The 19,070-nt window shown below is 42.9% G+C and overlaps 1 protein-coding gene across 8 annotated transcripts in view; it reads right to left on the minus strand.

Annotated features, from left to right (window-relative positions):
• KALRN (kalirin RhoGEF kinase) overlaps positions 1–19,070 on the minus strand; it is a 514,962-nt gene that overhangs the window by 44,281 nt on the left and 451,611 nt on the right. For 5 of the 8 annotated variants that reach the window (XM_030485889.1, XM_030485890.1, XM_030485887.1 and 2 more), the window contains 8 exons: positions 15,605–15,888; positions 14,634–14,738; positions 10,600–10,695; positions 8,824–8,954; positions 5,106–5,172; positions 3,766–3,869; positions 1,171–1,240; positions 516–602 (listed from right to left, as the gene is read on the minus strand). In XM_030485889.1, coding sequence (XP_030341749.1) covers positions 516–602; positions 1,171–1,240; positions 3,766–3,869; positions 5,106–5,172; positions 8,824–8,954; positions 10,600–10,695; positions 14,634–14,738; positions 15,605–15,888 — 944 coding nt within the window. The remainder of the gene's footprint in view (positions 1–515; positions 603–1,170; positions 1,241–3,765; positions 3,870–5,105; positions 5,173–8,823; positions 8,955–10,599; positions 10,696–14,633; positions 14,739–15,604; positions 15,889–19,070) is intronic. The other 3 variants (XM_030485888.1, XM_030485893.1, XM_030485892.1) reach the window with 3 other exon arrangements.

Here is a 19,070-nt window from a genome sequence, read left to right on the forward strand (position 1 = left end):
ACTTTTTCCACTGCAGCGGCGATTAGCTCACAAACAAGTCCTGCAGAGCCGGCCTCATGCCCTTGGGTGAAACGAAACATCCTTGCCTTGTTAAACAAGCTTCTTTCACATTAATATCTAAATGTGCCTAGTCCAAAGATTTCTTGAAACAGACAAGGTTATTGGGAATTTATACAAGGCACCACCCAGCTCCAACAACTTCTACCTCCTCCCTTTTTATAAGACTACAGATTAAAAAGTCTTTTTTATTTTGGAGAGATATCAAGGCAGTTGTGGTACTGTGAGGGCCACAGACAGTTAGTACTGGATTAAATATTTATTATTAATTAACAATATGAAAATTTGAAATAGATTAAATAATAACATTTTTTCTCCACAGCAGAGACCTTAGCCGCATGTGCAGTATCAAAATCTTCTAGAGCTTGTTTTCAACAAACCCCACAGGTTACAGAACAGTCTACTTGACTAGGACTCCCAGCTGTAAGTAGCAGTAATGTATAACGAGCCATGCTTACCTCAAAGTATGCTTCATACTCAGCTACTATATATTCAGATCGTGGCTTGTTTTGGCAATATACCACATACATGTGTAATCGTCGCTCCTATGAAAGCAAGAGGCGCAGCAGCCTGGTGAGATATTGGCTAGCGTCTATTCTGCTATTAAAAGCTGGCAGAAAGTTGCTATGATCTTCTGCTTGGTCTTCCTTACTTTTTGTTTAATCAAAGATTTAGTTTGCTGAAGTAGGAAAGGTAAATTGGTAACTGGTTCCATTCTCTACTTCTGCACCTTAGGCAAGGGGAGGTTTCCATGGGGTAGCCAGCTAGAGATGTCATCCCCACTCTGGTAGGTCTGAAATTTCCTACAGAGTTGTGCTCTAGCTAATATCACATGAACATGTCAATCACAGCATTTGGCAAGTACCTGCCATAATCATATTTTGGCAGATGTCCTTGGCCGCATCAATTTTGCCTCCAAATAAGAAGTCTGCAAGAAGGCGGTGATTAATGCTTTAGTTCAATCCAGTTGCTCACTGAAGATGCATAACTATAGGGATACTTAAGTTTAGACATGTAAAAGTATCAAGTTGACACAAACAGATGTTTTTGGAAATAAGTCATCACACTCTAGGTGACAATTATACTAGTAATAGGTAACAAAATAAAACTTACATGCTTAATAAAAAGCTGTGCTAAACGGTCAGGTTCTTGAAGACATTTTTCTAGTTCAGCCAGGAAAAAGCTGAAAAAAATATCAACGTTTAGGAATACGTCTTTAGGTCATGCCAGCAGCAAACTAGTTGTTCTTCAGATATATCGGTGCAATTTTAGCTAGAGTATTCAATAATAAATGAGAAGCTTGGCTTCAGCCCTTAATGGTGAGATTTCTAAAACATTAGATGAGAGCTGTGAAATGTGGAGGTCTTGTCTTGCAAGCTATCTGCTCTTCTTTACTATTACAGTAGTTTCAATTTTCAAAAAGTGCCGATTACTATCTAGTTGCTTACCTTCACTGACAACTCCCAAAGTAAAACTTTTCCAAAACATTTCTGAAAACTCAACTGAAGCTTTACCAGGAGTTCTCAGTTGCATGAGCATATTTGGAGTACTGGTCAACATGAAAGAGATGCAGAGTTTCTTCTTGAATAAACAAATCAACATGGTTTTGCTGGTAGAGTTTTGGTGTGTTCTGGTTTTCAACATTTTTCAGTATATTACTGTTAGTAATATACTGTAATTCATAACAGTAATTCATAAATACCATCTTTATCTTGACCTGCAGCTTTGGGGAGGTAATTCATTCTAGCTTGAATGCCCTTCCTTACCAAGAATGTACCGCGATGCCTAAAAGTGAAGTAAAAGCAGCTAAACTAAACTTTAGAAATACCAGTAGGTTTTTCTAACTGGTAGGCAAATCTTGACAATCTCCCTTTCCATAAGCATCCTCATTTTTCACTGCAGGATTTCTGTCACAAATGCCTCCATGGATTTGCTACAGTAGCCAGATTTGGTGAGAGGACATGCCTTCAATGGTCTGGTCCCAAGAAATCCCAGAACCACAAAAAAAGATGCACACTGGACAGCTGTCCCAGCTAAATCTCGCTATTGCTGCCATCAGATACAGCTGCTTCTATAACGCAATCCTCTATAAATGTTAAATTCATCTGCATTTAAACAGACTTTTTGACCCAGATATGCAGAACTAAAAATAGGGAATCCCTCCCTATGTATTACAGAAAACTCCTATCATCACACTTAACCTATGAGTGGCACTGGCGAAATCACTCTGTTGCTGGTAACAACTTGATATATGGTGACGCTTTTTCTGACATTTTGTATTTTGTCCTCACAGGGCATCTGTCAGAACATAAGGAGAGGCCCAAGCCATGAGATAAGCACCTGTGAGACACATGATAGGAAGAATACTGTGTTTCCTGTGTAAGGGAAATATCCAGAGCTGAAGGAAGATCCAGCCTGCTGTCCATTGCTCAAGTCTTCACATGCATGCTCAAATTCTAGTTAGCTGGAGCTGTAGAGTATTTCTGAGTGTCAGAATTGAAATGATAACTGTATAGTCCATAAGCAACATTGCTGTTCTTAAAGCTACAGGGAAAATGGCCCAGGGGTTGAAATAAACCTTGTCTTTCCTGCAGCTTTTCAAAAGCTATTTGTATGACTAAGGAACAGACTTCCTAACTCAGAGTCAAAAGCATCACCTAGGCCAAAGTATGTCAGAGTTTTCACGTGAGAAGGATCTTGGAAGTATTCAAGGCCAGGCTGGACAGGACTTTGAGCAACCTGGTCTAGTGGAAGGTGTCCCTGCCTGTGGCACGAGGGGTGGAGCTACATGATCTTTAAGATCCCTTCCAACCCTAAAGAGTCAATGATTCTGATTTACATTTTATCACCCTACTAGCCAAATACTACTGGTATGGTCTGCCTTCATGATCCTATCAGCGGCATGTGAAGATGTTCATATTGCTGAGAACCACAAGACAGAGGAAAGAAACCATGTCTTTCCAGCATTGCTACTGCTCATCAGTGGGATGAATTGAACCTACAGCTGTGACCCAAGAAACACAATTATGGCAGCCTCGGTAGCTTTTCTGAGGATCCAGGAGCCGTGTCGGGACTGCTTATGAGCAGTAGCTCAGGAGCTGTGGATGGACCACAGTGATATCTCCCTTGAACCTCTTGTGGCTCCCTAGCAAGGAGTGGCAGAGCCGTTGGCAGCACAGCACTGACTTGGAGCAGACTCTCTTGTGTATAACATTTCTGTCACACTGACCAGCACTCCTGGCGTGGTGTTTCAGCCAGCATAAAGCTGTATATGTGATCAGAGACAGCATGAAAAACACCCTCCCATGAAGCCAGGCAGTGCAAAGCTATAGCCCATCAGTTTTTTTCACTGGGAGTAACGATTATATGTAAGACCAATGCTTTGCATCATGCAGTTTTGCTAGTTTTGGTTGGGTAGACAAAGCCCTGTGTCGGGATCTAGTGTGTTGTGAAACTGTGGCTAAAAGCACATGAATTAGAACATGTTCTCAGGATTCAAGGTAGCCATGATTTGTGAAGTTATTAAGCAGCACTTACAAACCAACAGAGACCATTTAAAGTGAGGCAATGTCCTTTGGAAGTTCAGCCCTGAATGACCTGCTGATGTTCAATTAAAAGCAGCTTAGACATACAGACACCATATATCCCAATCCTTTATGGATGAGTGGCTAGAAAGGTGCTTAAAAAGGAACTAAACCAAAAACTTACTCTTTGTGCCAGTCATAGATCTGGTGAATATTGCCAAATACAATCTTGTCTTTCCCCTTCATATCTTCAGAAACTCCTTTTTCTTCTATCCTCTTCATGAAGCCCTTTATGATTAATGACCAGTGATTAGTAAAGCGTTTATTTGAAGGGGGAGCATAATTACACTCTTTTCAGAGAAGCAAAAGTTTAAGGTCAGGGTTTTTTTATATTGAAAACACTTGAAATACCTTTTGTATAATTTAAAACCAGAAACCCATCTAGACACTTTAAATTACACAGTTTGCTTAAAATGGAACTTTAAAGGATTTATTCTGAATATCTACAATACTTATACAAACTGTTACTAGATGTCATTGAAGTGACAAGTGCAATTAGAAGATAAAAGTTAAACAAAAGTAGTTTATCAAGCTCTTGGCTTCTCTGGTAAGAGGAGGAAGACAAACTCTATTCATCACCAGGAGTATTTTGTGGGAGTGCAAAGCCAAGCAGAAAGTTTAAAGAGCCACGTGAACAGGATTTGTCCCACCTCCTGAGAGTTTCTTTATATGCCTTTGGAGCACTGCAGCCCAGGTTTGCCAGTGGTCTTCAAGTTTGGAAGCTGTTGAAAATTACTGTTAGATGCGCTGATACTTCTCCCTGGACTAGTGAATGCCAAAAGCATGGCTGAAAGCCCACTTCAATCATGTGCCTGGGAAAAAAACTGGACCCTGCATGTGAGCTGGCTCTGACAGATGAACGCTAGGGATGAGCCAGGTCTTTACAAGTTGAAGCTTAAACGACTGTTTTTTTCAACAGAAAAAAAAACCAAACCCAAACTCCATTTTATCTCAAGTTGGGGTTTTTTGTTGTGTTTTTTTTTTTTTTTTTTCCAAAACAATAATCCACAGTTGCACTTCAGCACAGATCCAAACCCAGCTTCTGCAAAGATACTCAGACACAGGACTTCAGTCCAGGTGCAAACTCAAATAAAGTACATGTTACCATTACTCAATGTGACAGCAAGAAAAGGCACAGAGTAAGTGGTAGGAGCATAAGTTATTCTCCACCACTGCCATGCAGGCTGCATTATGGCAGAAAGAGTTTGTCACAAGCAGGGTAGCCAAGAAAAACCTTTGCACACTGGAGTTGAAACCTAAAATACAACATTTGTTAGATGGAAACAAAAATAGTTTCCAAAGGCATTTCTTCTTGTTTCTGTCAACATGAGAAGGGGACCATGGAAGCAGAGTGCAAAATAAAGCAGTTTGTTTCTCATACTATATTTTCTGTTGTTGTCACTTGTAAGCATGGTGCTTTTTAGTAGGAAAACATTTTGCATAGCAGGGTTTGCTTCAGCTCACCTCCACAACAGTTCCCAAGTCTTTGACGTAGTCTTTTTCAGTCTGTACCAGCTCATTTAAGACAAACCTAAATTAAAACAGAACATACACATTTTTGACCCTATTCCTTGATGTTACTGTTTGCTCCTCTTACCACGTATTACCTCTCATGAAACCCTACCGTTATCCGGGTCACATAACACAACTCACTCTTCTCTCACTTACAGCTCAGTGGAATGTAAATGACAAAAACACTACCTTTCAGGTCAGGGTAGTTCCAATTCTCTCAACCACTCTTTCCTCCTGTCCCTCTTCCCCCCCACATCCCAGGATGGTGCAAAAGCAGCAGCACAACCAGCTGCCTGTACTTTGAACTACCCCTCACCACTCTCCTCCACCCCCCAGGCAGCCCCCCGACAGCGATGGAAACGTGTCCTGCCCCATTTTGCATCAAGCGGGAGAGGATTCCTTGCCCCAGCCCCTCTGGCTTTGCCCAGGTTTCAGTAATTAAGTTTTAATTTAGAAGTTTGAAACACTTGGAAAACAAGTCCCCTTTACCATCATAACCAAGAGCTTAATCTTTCAGACTAGGTAATCTACGTGTGGGTGTCAAATGCTTCACATTGATTTGAGAGCTAATAATCTTGGGTAGGAGAGTCATCTAATGAAGGCCTCGTGCATGTAAACAACAGCAAGCTAAAAAAAAGCCCCTCCTTTGTAAGTCAAACTGACTAATCACATAATGTACTTTCGAGGACAATTTCAAAAAGTTACAGCTTGCTGCAGACAGTTTGCCTCTCAACTACGCCAATACATAGATCCAGCACATGACAAATAAACTCCATCTGTGCTCAAGTTCACTGCAGCAGTAACAAGGCTAACAGGATAAAGCGGTACTTTCTTGTCTATTATCACTCCATTCACATCAGTCTGACCCACTTGAAATAGGGCTGAGGGCAAATAGTGCTAAGATAAAAAACTGGTTGAAAATATCTAGAGGGGCGAAAAAAAGGTAGATTGGCATTGCGAAGAGAGAATCAGTTACAGGAGGGTACTAAGAAGATAAATCTTGCTCCAGCTGTGCTCCCAACATGTCCCTTGCTCAGACAGAGCAGAGGAGATATATAAGACATGTGGCAGGAAGAGGTCAAACAGCTTCTTGTTCATTTGAGAGTGAAATCCAGCCCTCTTGGCAGAAGGCAGGGCTGGCAGCAGCTATGCCAGATACTTGTGCTCGCGAAAGTGCCCTGCCAAGTTGTGTGCCTGGGTAGTAAACATGCACGGGGCAAAAGGCTGCTCTTTTACAAAGCAGCAGCATGTGGCCTGAACAACTGTATGCTGTACAGTCCCTCTCGCTGGCTGACCTACCGTGCCCTTGCAAAAGGCTTGCCACGTCTTCTCTGCCCGGGGAGGCATGCTGGGAGGTTACTTTCTGGCTTGAACCACCTCAGTCTGTATTATTCCTCACAAACACAGAGAGCTGCTGAGGGAAGGGGAGAACCTCTCCCACCTGCCCACTGACTCTCCTTTGGTCTGAGGTAGTGAAAGGATCCACCTGGCAAATCCTGCTTTAAAAATGAAGCAGTGGGTACTTGCAGTACATAATGCTGCAGGACATGCAGGTGGGTGGGTGTGAATTACACATCAGTGCAGTGACCAGGTATCTGTCAGGTGAACAGACCAAACCTGCAAGTTTACACCTCTATTAGAAACCAGGGTCTGCACATCCACTGCTTACCTTGAACTCAGCACCTGTATTTCTCCAGCTCCCCTCTTCTAATAAGCAGAAAAATCAACCTTGACCATCTCTACGAGTTCTCTGCAGCCTATGTGACACAGGGCCTTAGAGGTACTCTCAAATTTCAGCTTTCTAAGATGCATGATGTCAAAATTTTAAGTTCACTCATCTCCTCATCTGATAACATGAAGCAAGGGCAGGAGTTACTTGGGAAGTGCCTGGCCTGGTCACAAGCATGTGTTAACTACACAGCTATATTTAAAATGGCATGAACTGGAACAATGGTAGAGCCTCCTCACTTCTGAATATCTAGATATCTTTGTAACACTGTATTAAATTTATACTGAACAATGCTATTCAATGAGACTCTTGCCTTATTGCTCATAGAAATGCAGCAATCAAGCCTAATGGAATTGGGCTTTCTCAACACCAGGGCTAACTGCTGGCATGCGCATGCTGCCCATGCCTGTACAAGGCTTCAGCTGCTGTTTTCTGGGCAATGGGGGCTCACAGCTCGAGCTGGAGCTAAACTGCCTCATATGCTATGGAATTAAACCCAGCAAGCTGCAGAGGTACAGAACACAGAGACAAAGGAGCTAAAAGGGAGACAGATGTCTTGTGCTGAAAGCCACTAGCAGGTGCTCCTTAACATCCTGGCGTTTAGGAAATCTGGATGTAGGCAGCCACTAATTACACATAACACGCTGCCAGGCCCCCTGCCAGAAGCATGGCATGCTAGAAAGCCTTACTGTATCTATGCCTACAGTGGCAAAGGTCTCTGCACTAAAACTGCAACCTGCAGTTAGTTGCCAGTTATCTAATTAATGAATTGCTACCAGAGAAACCAGAGAACTTGCAATATTGAGAGGCTTTTAGGAGCCAGGTGTGGGCAGAGATGGTCTCTGCAGGAAGGCTGATGGCTCTCTAGTAGAAAACTTCTCCCATTCAGAAACACAGCCAGGAGCGCCATGTCCCTGCCTGCTGCTGGGAGTTGACCCAGTCCCTCATTGTATTGCTTCTCTGGCTTCCTACAGCAAACTGCAAGAGCAAATGATGGCTTTCACAGTCCTCCGACACTGCTCCTACTTCCTTCTCTAGTTTTAACTACCTCCTTGTTCTCCCCTGACTTGGTTTCCTTCCCTGCTTGGCATCTTTCCCAGATGGGCTGCTGCTCTTCCACCTCTCACCTTCCCACACTCCAATGAGACCTGTATGGATCACTACTTTTCCCCTCAATCTGCCACTGTTAATGTAAGAGGCAGTACAAAGAAAGCAGCTACCTTGGCTCTCTTTCATATAATTCTTGATTCTGTTTCTCCAATGTCTTTCAGCTGAACTATGCATTTAAGAAATGCTTTAATCACGATAAGCTTTGAAGGCACAAGTGTTATTTTTGTTACATTTAAGGAAGTGTACTGGTAATGTAAAAAAATTACCAAAAAACTTCCAGGAGCTGTCACCGTTTCTTTCCTCTCCAAGTATAATGAACATGAGGGTTTCTCAAATGAAACTTCCTCTTCAGGGGTGTGTTTCCACCACAAATACATCTGAACTCTGCCCCAGCTTTGCTAATAACTAAAGTAAAAAAATATTCTCTAATTCAAAAAATCCTAATGGGATTCTCTGTTCTTTTCCTTGAGGGTAGCTAGAAAGGTTAACCACATATCCTCATTTGAGAGCTGATTTCACTTCTGGCAATGCAGTAATTACCAAAGCAAACATCTCAGTAATACCTGTCTAGCTGTTCAGAGGCTTTTACAGCAACAGGTATTTGCTATCTGGGGTAAAAGCTGTACATTTTAAAGAATGATGATGAACTTTCTGGGTGTGAAAGGGCTTTTTAAAATTATTTTTACAGGTTAAGAAAAAACAAAAGCAAGCAGAACACAGTTTTACTCCCAGTTCCATGCTCATTCACTGACTACAAATTATTCTCTCAGTGCACATATGTGTCCTCCTTGGGTGTGTATTTCAGAAAGACAAACTAGCAAGATAACTTACATCCTGCCTCTCATTGCTTTGGCTTTTTGCTCCTCTTCAAGGTTTCGTGGGGGAGTTGAAGGTGCCATTCCTTCATTTAAGCAGCCAGTGGCATCTTTTAAGCTTCCTCGATACGATCCACCTTCAAGGGTCTAAAAAAACCCCAAAGAACAATAGAATAAACATTATCCTTGAACTCCAGGATCCTTGTTATCTTCTGTTTCAAGTCAGTTCTGCTATCAACACTGTGGTCTAAAACCAGAGTATTCAGCAACATTTTCCTGCAGGACTTAGCAAAACACAACAAAACTAGTTTTAAGTTGATGTAAGACACCACCCCCAGAGCATTAAAACAGAGAAGATGTGCTCTGGTAGAAGGTGGAAAAATGATGTTCCAATAGCCACAGGATGAGAAAACTCTTCCAGTTTCAAAACAACCTGAAAATATCTTGGTGTCTCAGTCAGAACCAGTGTTAGGTTACATGTGGTCAGTGTTTCTCTGCCAAAGACTGGGTGAGGATTCTTCACAGTAAAGTAAAACATGAAACTGAAATAGATGCATACATAGTAACATTCCAAAATAATTAAAGTTTCCCCCAAATCCCTGGAAAGTAATTGCAAGTGACCTAACAGCTTGCATGCAGAGGAGAGAAAATAAAATATCCTCCGAAAATACGTCTAACTGGATTAACAAAATATTTTTCAATTTGTTAGCCCCTCGATGGAATAAAACTATTTTGAGTAAATTTTCTGGGAACTTCCTTCTCAGTTTCTCACGTCTCAAAGAGTTCCTTCACCACTTACTCCTTGTCAGGCACCCTATGAATGCTGACTATCTTCATATACCAACATCTCAAACCAAGAAAATACCAAAACCCTCTGAAATGATCTGCTAGATAAAGCTACGTGCAAAGAGTTACACTAATTTAATGACCAATGTGGAGTTTTTTCTTTTGTTTTACACTCTTCATGCTTCCAGTCTATGTAAGGAAATGAACCTGTGTAGGCTCATCATAACTGTGCTTTAGTTCTGACTTGTTAATTAAGTTAAACTTGCTCAAAGCAAGGATTTATCTAATTTTAGAGTCCTGGGACACGCAGAAAAAAATGTTTACCTTTGATATTAACATTTTGAACTGCTTCAGGGAAAATTTAAGAGAAGCCAACATAGAAACAGGATTTAGTCCTTGTCCAACCGACGCTGGATCAGACACAGAGAGTGCACAATACTGAAATTTTTGAATAAATTAAACCCAGAGCATTCTTATTGCTTATTCCACTCCCTGTCAGAAACAGTTGACAAGGCAGATTAAAAGCGACACAGGAATCTTTGTAAAATAAAAGCACAGCTGTGATACTTCAAGCAGTTCTACTCTTTAGACAGTCTTTTCAGGGAAGCCAGAATACCAAACAAACTCACATGTTGGGTAGTAGAACTCCTGTGCCTCAGAACAAGCTTTAAAACAAAACGAACAAAACATCCCACTGTGTAAAATATTTGAGTACCAACAAGACCACAGAAAGAGTACAGTACCTCATGTTCTGCAAAGCCCGCTCCATAGTGTTTTGACTATGCAGTGCAGAGCACACATGACAATGTGAGATGTAGGCTTCATCTCATTTGAGGAGTAAAAATATTAGACACTCTACTGAGAAGTAGAGCACGCAGGGTTAATAAAAGCATAGCAGGTGAAGGTGGAAAGCAAGGAAACCAGAAACAAGAGGTAGACTTTAAAGCCGTTCCCTAGAGCCACATCAGGCCTGCTGTGCATACAGTTTTCACAACACTAAACTTACCAGCTTACTTTTGACCAACTTTTCTATTGCACTGACAAGATCCGCAGCAGTTGGGACATCGGAGGAGCTCTGCCGAGCAGCTAGCAAAGAAGAGGACTGCAAGACACCAGGTTGCAAAGGAAAAGCAAGTTAGCAGGATGAGAAGGGAGTAGGAAGCCAGCAGTCAGTGAAGCAGCTTCTGAGACAGGAGAACGAATGCGGAAGGGGAGTGGGAGCGTTAGAGGACCACATGCATGGTCAGGTGAGTGAGTGTTGCCGTATCAGGCAAGCACAGAATTGCCATCCACTTCTGGCTGCATATCTCCCTGCAGCAATTCCAAGGCTGGGAAGAGTGTCAAAGAACTGAAGTTCATTTGCAAAAGGCTACAATACTCTTAATGTCTGTTGGTTCCTCCTTCTAAGTCATCTACAGTCTGACAGGCTCCAGAGAATTGATCTTCTTACTGTGGATGTAAGAAATTACCCCTCCCCCGTACATACATATTTAATAAATGCAGTTAAGTACAAGGTACACATGGAGCTACAGGCAATAGAGGAGGCAGGCGGGGGAAGAAGTCATTCCCCCTCCCTTCCCCACAGATCGATTGCAACTCCTTATGAACTCAGATGACACCTCCCATTCATGCAACTTCAGCCATCTAAAATGTGTATCTTTTCTCTCCCTGCTCTGCAATCAGTGGAGAGAAAACACCCTTACATATCTCATCTATCTTAGCTATCTGGCACAGGAGGACAGAAACACTCCTCTGAGATGCCTAGTTTTCCCTATTGACTGTAGGTAGAATATTTTCAGTCTCACTTCTCTGTGCCTGTCTGTTGGTTGCAGGTATTCCATTTTCAGTGCCTGGCATCATGTAATGTCTTTGGATGTCTCCACATCCAGGTAGCCGCAGCTGATAGCTGCTGGTTGTTACACATCTCCAGAGACACCAAGACCTCTTCAATATGGTACCCTACCATCCGCCATGGTGCTGCAAAGACTGGCCTTGTGTGAAATATTCGGTTTTAATTTAATGTTTTTGCTCTATAAGGGCTTCTTCACCCCTTGGTCTTTGTTGTAAGAAATCTCACTTTGAAAACCCAAACTCATACAATAGCTATGGGAATTGGTATTTATTGGTATTTATTAGCTCACCTGTATGTACATTTCTTTTGAACGAAATACAAGCGCTGACTAAAACTGTAAGCCCTTTGATAACCTGCTTTTGGTAGGCTGACAGACTAAAGCATGGCTAAATTCTGCATTAAAATTATTTAAAAGCTTATTCACCTCTCAGCTGCTTAATAAAGATCTTCTGGAGAGCAGCTATTTCAGCGAAGTCACTGTGCAGGTGCCAATGAACATGCAACTGAGATTAAATAGTGCTGGGGAGTGAGATGTGGAAATGTGATGTCAGGAATTAGGCAGCTGGCCACCTCTTCAAGTGGCCCCTTGGGGAGGTTGCTCATGTTGAGTGACACACCCCCAGGAGGAGGAAAAAAAAGGTAAAGGAGCCCAATCCCAAACACGAGCCTTGTGACAGAGCAGAAGCATGAACGGTCTGCCACTCTTCAACTCGTCTTCCACAAATAATACATCTAATCAACAGTTCTAATTACAGCAACAAAAACTACAGGTAATCAGGCTGGTAATTGAGGAATTAAGCTAGTACTGTAGGAATCTCATACAAATGTAAAAACTCAGCCAGCCTGTTTCACCTGCAATGCAGACAGACGGGTCTAGGAAAAAAAAGACTGAAAATAGGGACTTTGAAGAGATACTGGACAAATACATAGACAACAACTGTCAAACATAACCATTCTAGCAAAAGGAGTCCCATTTTTGGAGGCACTAAACAGCTGTTGCTCTCACTTCTTTTAACTGAAATTGCTCAATATCTCTGAAAAGTAAATAACTGCAGGATTTTGAAGGGAGCATGGAAACATTTGCTGCATACAAGTCTTTCAGGGTTAAATAAAACTCTTCTGTGGTTGACGAGAGCCTGGGTTTTTGTGCGGCAAATCAAAAAATGGTATTTTTGTTTTCCAGGAAGCAAATTTTGAATTTCTAATATTAAGACATCTTCCAATTTGCTTTTCTAAGAGCCTCCCAGAGCAGCAAGGCATGATTATTGCTGTCCTGCCAATGGGCTCAAGGAAAGGTGCCACCTCCTGCGCCATGCAGACATCTCCCACCTATCACTGCTACTTCCTCACACTGCTCCTGGTCCAACCTAAACCTGTGCCTGTAAGCAGTAGTAGGACATGAGCAGAGAGCTGTGCCCAAATTAACACCATTGAAGAGCTTTTGGCTCCAGCATGGCTCAAACATTGCTAACACAGTATTCCTGTGCCAGGGAATTCTGAAGCCATGCTTGTGACCTTAATTTTTTTTTTTCCCCCATGATGAAAAGTGAGTTGGGGAAGAAAATGAGAGAGAAAAAGGCTTTCATCTTGCTCTATTTAATCTCCTCTTTTAGGAGCGGGTGAAGAATCAGGATGCTGAAATGCTCTATAAAGCTCAGACATCTGGAGCGGAAAACTGTTTAGTTCCACAACATTGACACTGTCATAAATGTATTTAAGAAGCACTGAAATCACATGGCCTGTTAAAAATCAAAAATAGTGACCCAAGCTAAAGCAATTTTGTTTTTCTAAGCAAACTATCTCCAAAACATTTAGCTAAACAGTGCCGGGAAGAAGCCAGGAGCAACTGCTATTGTGCTGGGCATGGATCCACCACGGCTTTGCTTCCCCAGCCTTTTGCCTCTGCCCCCCGTCAGACAGACAACAGCACACATAGCACTCAAAGGGCAAGAGTCCACAACTCCAGCTGCTTCCTTCTGGTCTTGCTGCCACCACAATGTCATAACATTTCCTGACAGATTAGCAGCAAGCCCCTAAACCCCTTCCTCCATCACTCTTGCTCCTTGAATCCTAGAAATATTTGCACCCTTCTCTCTTTGTATTTCCAAACTCCAGCCTGAACCCTCCCCAAGGGCATTCTGGGTTGTTTTTTCCTGACAATTATTAATCTCCCCTACCCTTGCTTCCTTGCATGCAGTAATTACAATCAGAGGATAGAGATACAGAAGTGGCAGTGCTAAAAACAGATGTCAGCAGGAAACAGGAGGATGGATTTCTACAAGGGAGACAACGGCACCAAGAAAGGGTGAGGGAGAACACATGCAGACAGGACCCACACTGTCTGTGAATGTAAACCGCTGTTTACATGAATATCCAGCCATATTCATAGATTCTCACCCCAAGTCCAAAAGACCAACTGAAGGACTCTTCAAGCCACTGCACATACACCACAGCAAATTCCATCTCAACATTCAAGACACCCTAGCTAAGAGCACAGAACTACCACCACCAGCATGGTGCACAAATATGGGCAGACCAAAGCCTCCTAAGATGGACTTCAGATACCCTGTGGGCTTCTGAACTAACTGGAGCTTATGGAACATTCAGTGATGATCAGCCACGTATGTTGAAAATGCCAAACGATAGCACTCGGTAGGATTTTCCATCTGCAGGTTTTAAAGCACTTTGGAATGTAAGGTCTACATGGGGCACAAACTGGCAATGTTCCTGGTTCCCAATCACACACAAAGCCCGAGTAGAGAGTCCAAGCTATCTAACACTTGGTAAAGGTGGTATTTCTGGATTCAAGCCAACTCCAGTATCTGTTCTACTCCTCAGGCCCAGGCTACCACCAAATCGTGTTCCTGCTGCTACTGCCAAACACCAACAGTGCTTTTAAAACAGAGGAGGAGAACACACGTAATCAGCCTGAATGGAACTTCTGACCACAGACAACACAAGCACATGATTGACCTGTCATGAAATGGGATGCCAGGGCTAAATTGCTTATCCAGCACTATTTCTAGATTCCGTTGGTGAAAGGTAGTAGATTATGATTTGCTCATAGGAGTCTCTTAAAATCACACGTCTAGACCTTGGATACCGGAAGACCACTGCAAAACCACTGTGAGACGGCTATGCAAGAAATGCATCTAAACAGCAAACTGATATAGCAGGGGAGGCCTTACCATCTCATCTGGGGTTGGATCATTGTCAAAGATCTTCATAGGAGGAGGAAGAGGTGTGTGAGACTCTTCATCTGGTTCATCTTCTCCCCAACCCTTCTTGCTCTTCTGAAGAAAAGTTAAATATAATTAGAAGCAGGGATAGGTTTCTTTTATCCTTTTAGATATCCAAGCGCTACCACCAGGCTTCGAGTCTGTTAATACTAATACTGGCTCAATACTGCATTGGGTGGAGAGAATTACAGGTAATGCTAAGCATCACAGAAGAGAAGCAATAAAGACATAAGGTTTTACTGGTTAATCCTGGTGCATTCTAAGAGTTACAGAAATAGCATTTACAGGTAACTCAAGCAGCTAAGGCAGTTACAGCTGTCTGTGTGCTGATGGAAAAGTACTTTTTTATTTAAATGAGAACAGCTCAATGTACAGTTTTAAATGTGTTCCTCTATTTGTGTCCAGCTGGTACCTTCTCCATTTTTGGTTTATAATCCTTTATTCACTGTATCAGGAAAGAGCCATTCTGGCAAAGAACATGCCTGCAGAGAAACTGTGGCTACATATATGTAGCAGATTTAATAGAAACATGACTATTTCTCTGAGTGTTTTCTTTCAATAAGGAATTACACTGCCATGGTAGGATAAAGGTGATATGAACCTCAGTGATCATAAAAAGTGGTAACAGCTGTTCAAGAATAACTTCATTCCTATCCTTGGCAGCTTTCTCATAGGCTATTAAAAAAAATCCAGTCAAATTACAATAATATATGTAGACTTTAAAATGCTGTTCCTATATATTCCATTGCTCATTGGATAACAATGCTGTTTGCAACACAGCTTCAACCCATGCAATTTTACATGATTCGCTGTTCCCTCTAGACCTTAAGGGAACCAGCTGATTACTCAAGCATGACTCACACACCACAGAAGAGACTATCAGAGATACGGTCTTTCCTTCAACAAACACCAATACACACCTCATCTGCGCTGTCTCCTTGAGGAGTGGTTTCATCTCCAGTCTTTGGTGAGCCGAGGTCAAAGCTCTTCCTACCATCTCGCACCTTCTTTTGTTTCTTGATGTTGCTCTCGGTCTTCCCGCTGTTCAGTCGGCGCACAGGACTAGTCAACCATTTCTTCAGGGTGTTAGTTGAGCGTTTGGGGCCAGGAGAGCTCTGGATGGAGTTGAGGGATGGCTGAGGTTGTAAATTGGCCACTGAATCAGACTTGCCCCCGTTGTCATTGGAAGAGACTGAATATGCGTCTGGAAGAAAACAATGCCGGTGAGAGTTCACACCAGCACCTCCTCTATTTCCTAGTGCACATCAAGCACTTAGCAGTCCTAAGCATGAAAACACAAGCTGCCTTGGTGAAAGGTTTAGTGACCTACGGACATTATGTAAACTTCATTGCACACCAGAGAGAGAAATATGCCCTGCAACAGGCATTTTTCACAATCTTATACACTCTTCTCATTTCTCACCACACTATCTGTCCTTAGAAAGATCACAGACAGCAAAGTTATCCAGTTTTTGATGAAAGCCTGAATTTCATGCTAAGTGCTGAACTTTTCATCTTCTTCCCACAGATTTCATTATGAATTTCCAGGAAGAAAGTAAGCACAAAAAGATTATTACAGGAGACCTGACAGCCACCAACACTTTGTCAGGTTCCAAGTCCTTAAATATTTCTCAGCTGTTGCCAGACCCAATGACATGACTGTTAGTTAGACTATTTATTAACTTTTTAAGGTCATTTGAAGCACCTTAAAGTTACCTCCTTTGCCCCTGAAAGCAATTTGTCAGAAGACTTCACACCTTCCCTAGAACTGAGAAACTGGAATGAACACGTACAAAAATGACAAATTGTTCAAACTGAAAGAAACTCCAAAGAAGGAGATACAAGGGAGGCTTAAAATTTAAAAAGATTTCCATTATATCCAAGAGGGAGGTTATGCTGAATTGTATCCAACACCAATTATCGATAGGCATGTCCAGACTAGCACCTTAAAAACGGGTGCAACCTCTCTTACTCCCCCCAAAAGCAACAGACCAAAGATGTGCCAATGTCAATATGTCAATAAAACCAAAGCAAACAAGTCACAGTCACAGATTTCTCAGTTGTCCTTTAGGAACAAGTGCCCCGCTTTCACCTTTCTGAAACCATGCCAAGGCACCTCCCTCCCCAGGAGCAATCAGGGAGCGAGATGTTGAATCCCACAAGGTTTAAGATTAATTTTTCTTTTTTTTTTTTAAACAGAATTCAGAAATTGTCACCCTCCTGTAAGATACATCTCAGACTGTACATCGGAAAGCAGTCGGCTGAGGTTAATAAACATTTTTAGATGGCTATCTCCAAATCTTTTATCTGCCCCAGCAGAAAATAAAAACCTAAGTTACAACACATGAAAATAGCCTGGTGCATCCAGATATTCTCAGTTCAGCAATAAATATTGTTGGAGATACTGTCTAGTACACATGCTGAGGTAGAGCTACTCTCCCAGAGAACCATTGCCTATACTGGTTTAGAAGTCAGTTCCTGCTAACTGCATGCAGAGCTCCTACCCCACTGGGCAGAGCTGCTGCTCACAGAGCAAAGACTGCAGCCTGCCTTGCAGGCTATGCACTGAGCAGAGATTGCAGCCTGCTTTGTCTGCCAGCTTGCAAACTGCAGACCACGAGAGTTACAATACTTTATAATATTTTATAACCATAGACAGCCTTAGTGAGAAGTTGAACCAATAATTTATTACGTACCTGAGGTCAAAAGTTAGATTTTTAGAACATATGGAAATAATTGTAACAAGCTAAAGGAAGTCAAAGTTCATTTCCCAGACAGGAAGAAAATCCGAATCATTTGTCTTCTGACGACAGGAGGAGCACGTGTGAGAGGGTCTGGGACGCAGACGGATCCCAGGTGGAGCTGCTGGGGTTTTTCTGACATTCCCCCATAAGGGCAAAGTAGAAGTCTTATCTCAAAAAGGCCTGGGTTTAGCTAGCTCTTGTTGATGTTATTTCATGCACATGAAGTGGTTTTAAATCAACTAGTGCAAGATAATATTTGTCAGTGGCCAGCTTTTCTTCCACTGAATAGGCTTTAGATAGTGTCCCCTCACAGGATCCACGTGATGCTCCAGCAGTTTATTGGCACACCTTGTGTCAGCAAAATTCAAGGTTTCGTGATGGAGATTTTGATTTTGCAAGTGCCCTTGCCCCTCTATCCCCCCAGCAGCACCGAAAGTCCCACAGGTGACCAGGGAAGCCTGAGGGCTCCTCGCCAAGCAGCTGCACCAAGCAGGGTGCCCTCAGGTACCTGTGCTTCCACTGCCACTGCAAGAGGATTAATATGGGGAATTACTGGTACAAAGGGAGTTGGGTTGCAGTCATGGAAGGAGAAATGCTGGAAGCAATCACTCTGTGGAGGCTGCTACCATCACGGATGATCTGGGGCAAGCAGCTGTACACTGCCTTTGCTTGGGACTGGGCTCAGGGGTAAGGTTGAGGAGAACTGAGGACAAGCTGATCTTCCCACATCTCAGTTGATTAATGTACAGAGAGGTTTTTACTACAGCTTAGAAGTAAGACAGTCCAAACCACTACCTCCAGTCAACAGCATCTTGCCAATTTAACTTCTAGTAAGGGAAGGAAGCTGATAGGAGGCTTAATGGAGCCTGGGACAACTTCAGGACTTGTTACTGGGACATGGAATCCTACCTCAGCCTGGTGGGCTCAAGGCAGAGCCAAACCCAGAAGTCCATGATGGAAGGGTCAAGGACCTGCCTTCCCACCAGGAAATGCCCCTGGTTTCACAAGCAGGGCCAGGTCCTGGCCTTGCTGCCTCCCTCTCCTTTCCCCAGGCAGCACAGCCTGGGGTGGGGCACAGACAGACACACAGCACCTCACACTGCAGCACTCTGCTTGAGGCTGTCCTGGGGAAGTGATGGTCAGTCATTGTCCCTGTCCTCCCTAGGAAGGCAGCAGAAGGGCAGAAACCGGCCAAGTTCTGAGCTGGCCCACAGCCCACCCTGCTGGCTTAGAGGAATTTTGTCCAAAGTTCAACCTAGAGCCAGGAAACCTCTGCAGACCAAACATCAGGCCTCCAGAGCCATAAGCCATGATGAAAGCCAACCCAAAGGTTTCCAGAAGGAAGCATGTTACACTACGCAATGAGTCCACCTGAATAAGGCTCTGGATTTTCCCACTCAAGGTCATGCCTTTGGTGATGAAAAAGGCTATTTACCAAGGAATTACAAAACCTCAGTTGTGCCATGCTGTACACAGCCCTGGCAGATATGAAGTCTCCTTCTTTCTCCTTGCCTGTTGAAGTGCCTTGGCTGACCACTCTAAGGCACCTGGGAGACAGCCCAGGCTTCGCTTGGCCCATGCAGCCCAAGACTGGAAATGTGGCCTCATCTTACCCTTACATTGTAACAGTAGTCTCTGCTGG

The sequence above is a fragment of the Strigops habroptila genome, chromosome 5 (genome assembly GCF_004027225.2).
Source record: "Strigops habroptila isolate Jane chromosome 5, bStrHab1.2.pri, whole genome shotgun sequence".
Classification (NCBI taxonomy): domain Eukaryota; kingdom Metazoa; phylum Chordata; class Aves; order Psittaciformes; family Psittacidae; genus Strigops; species Strigops habroptila.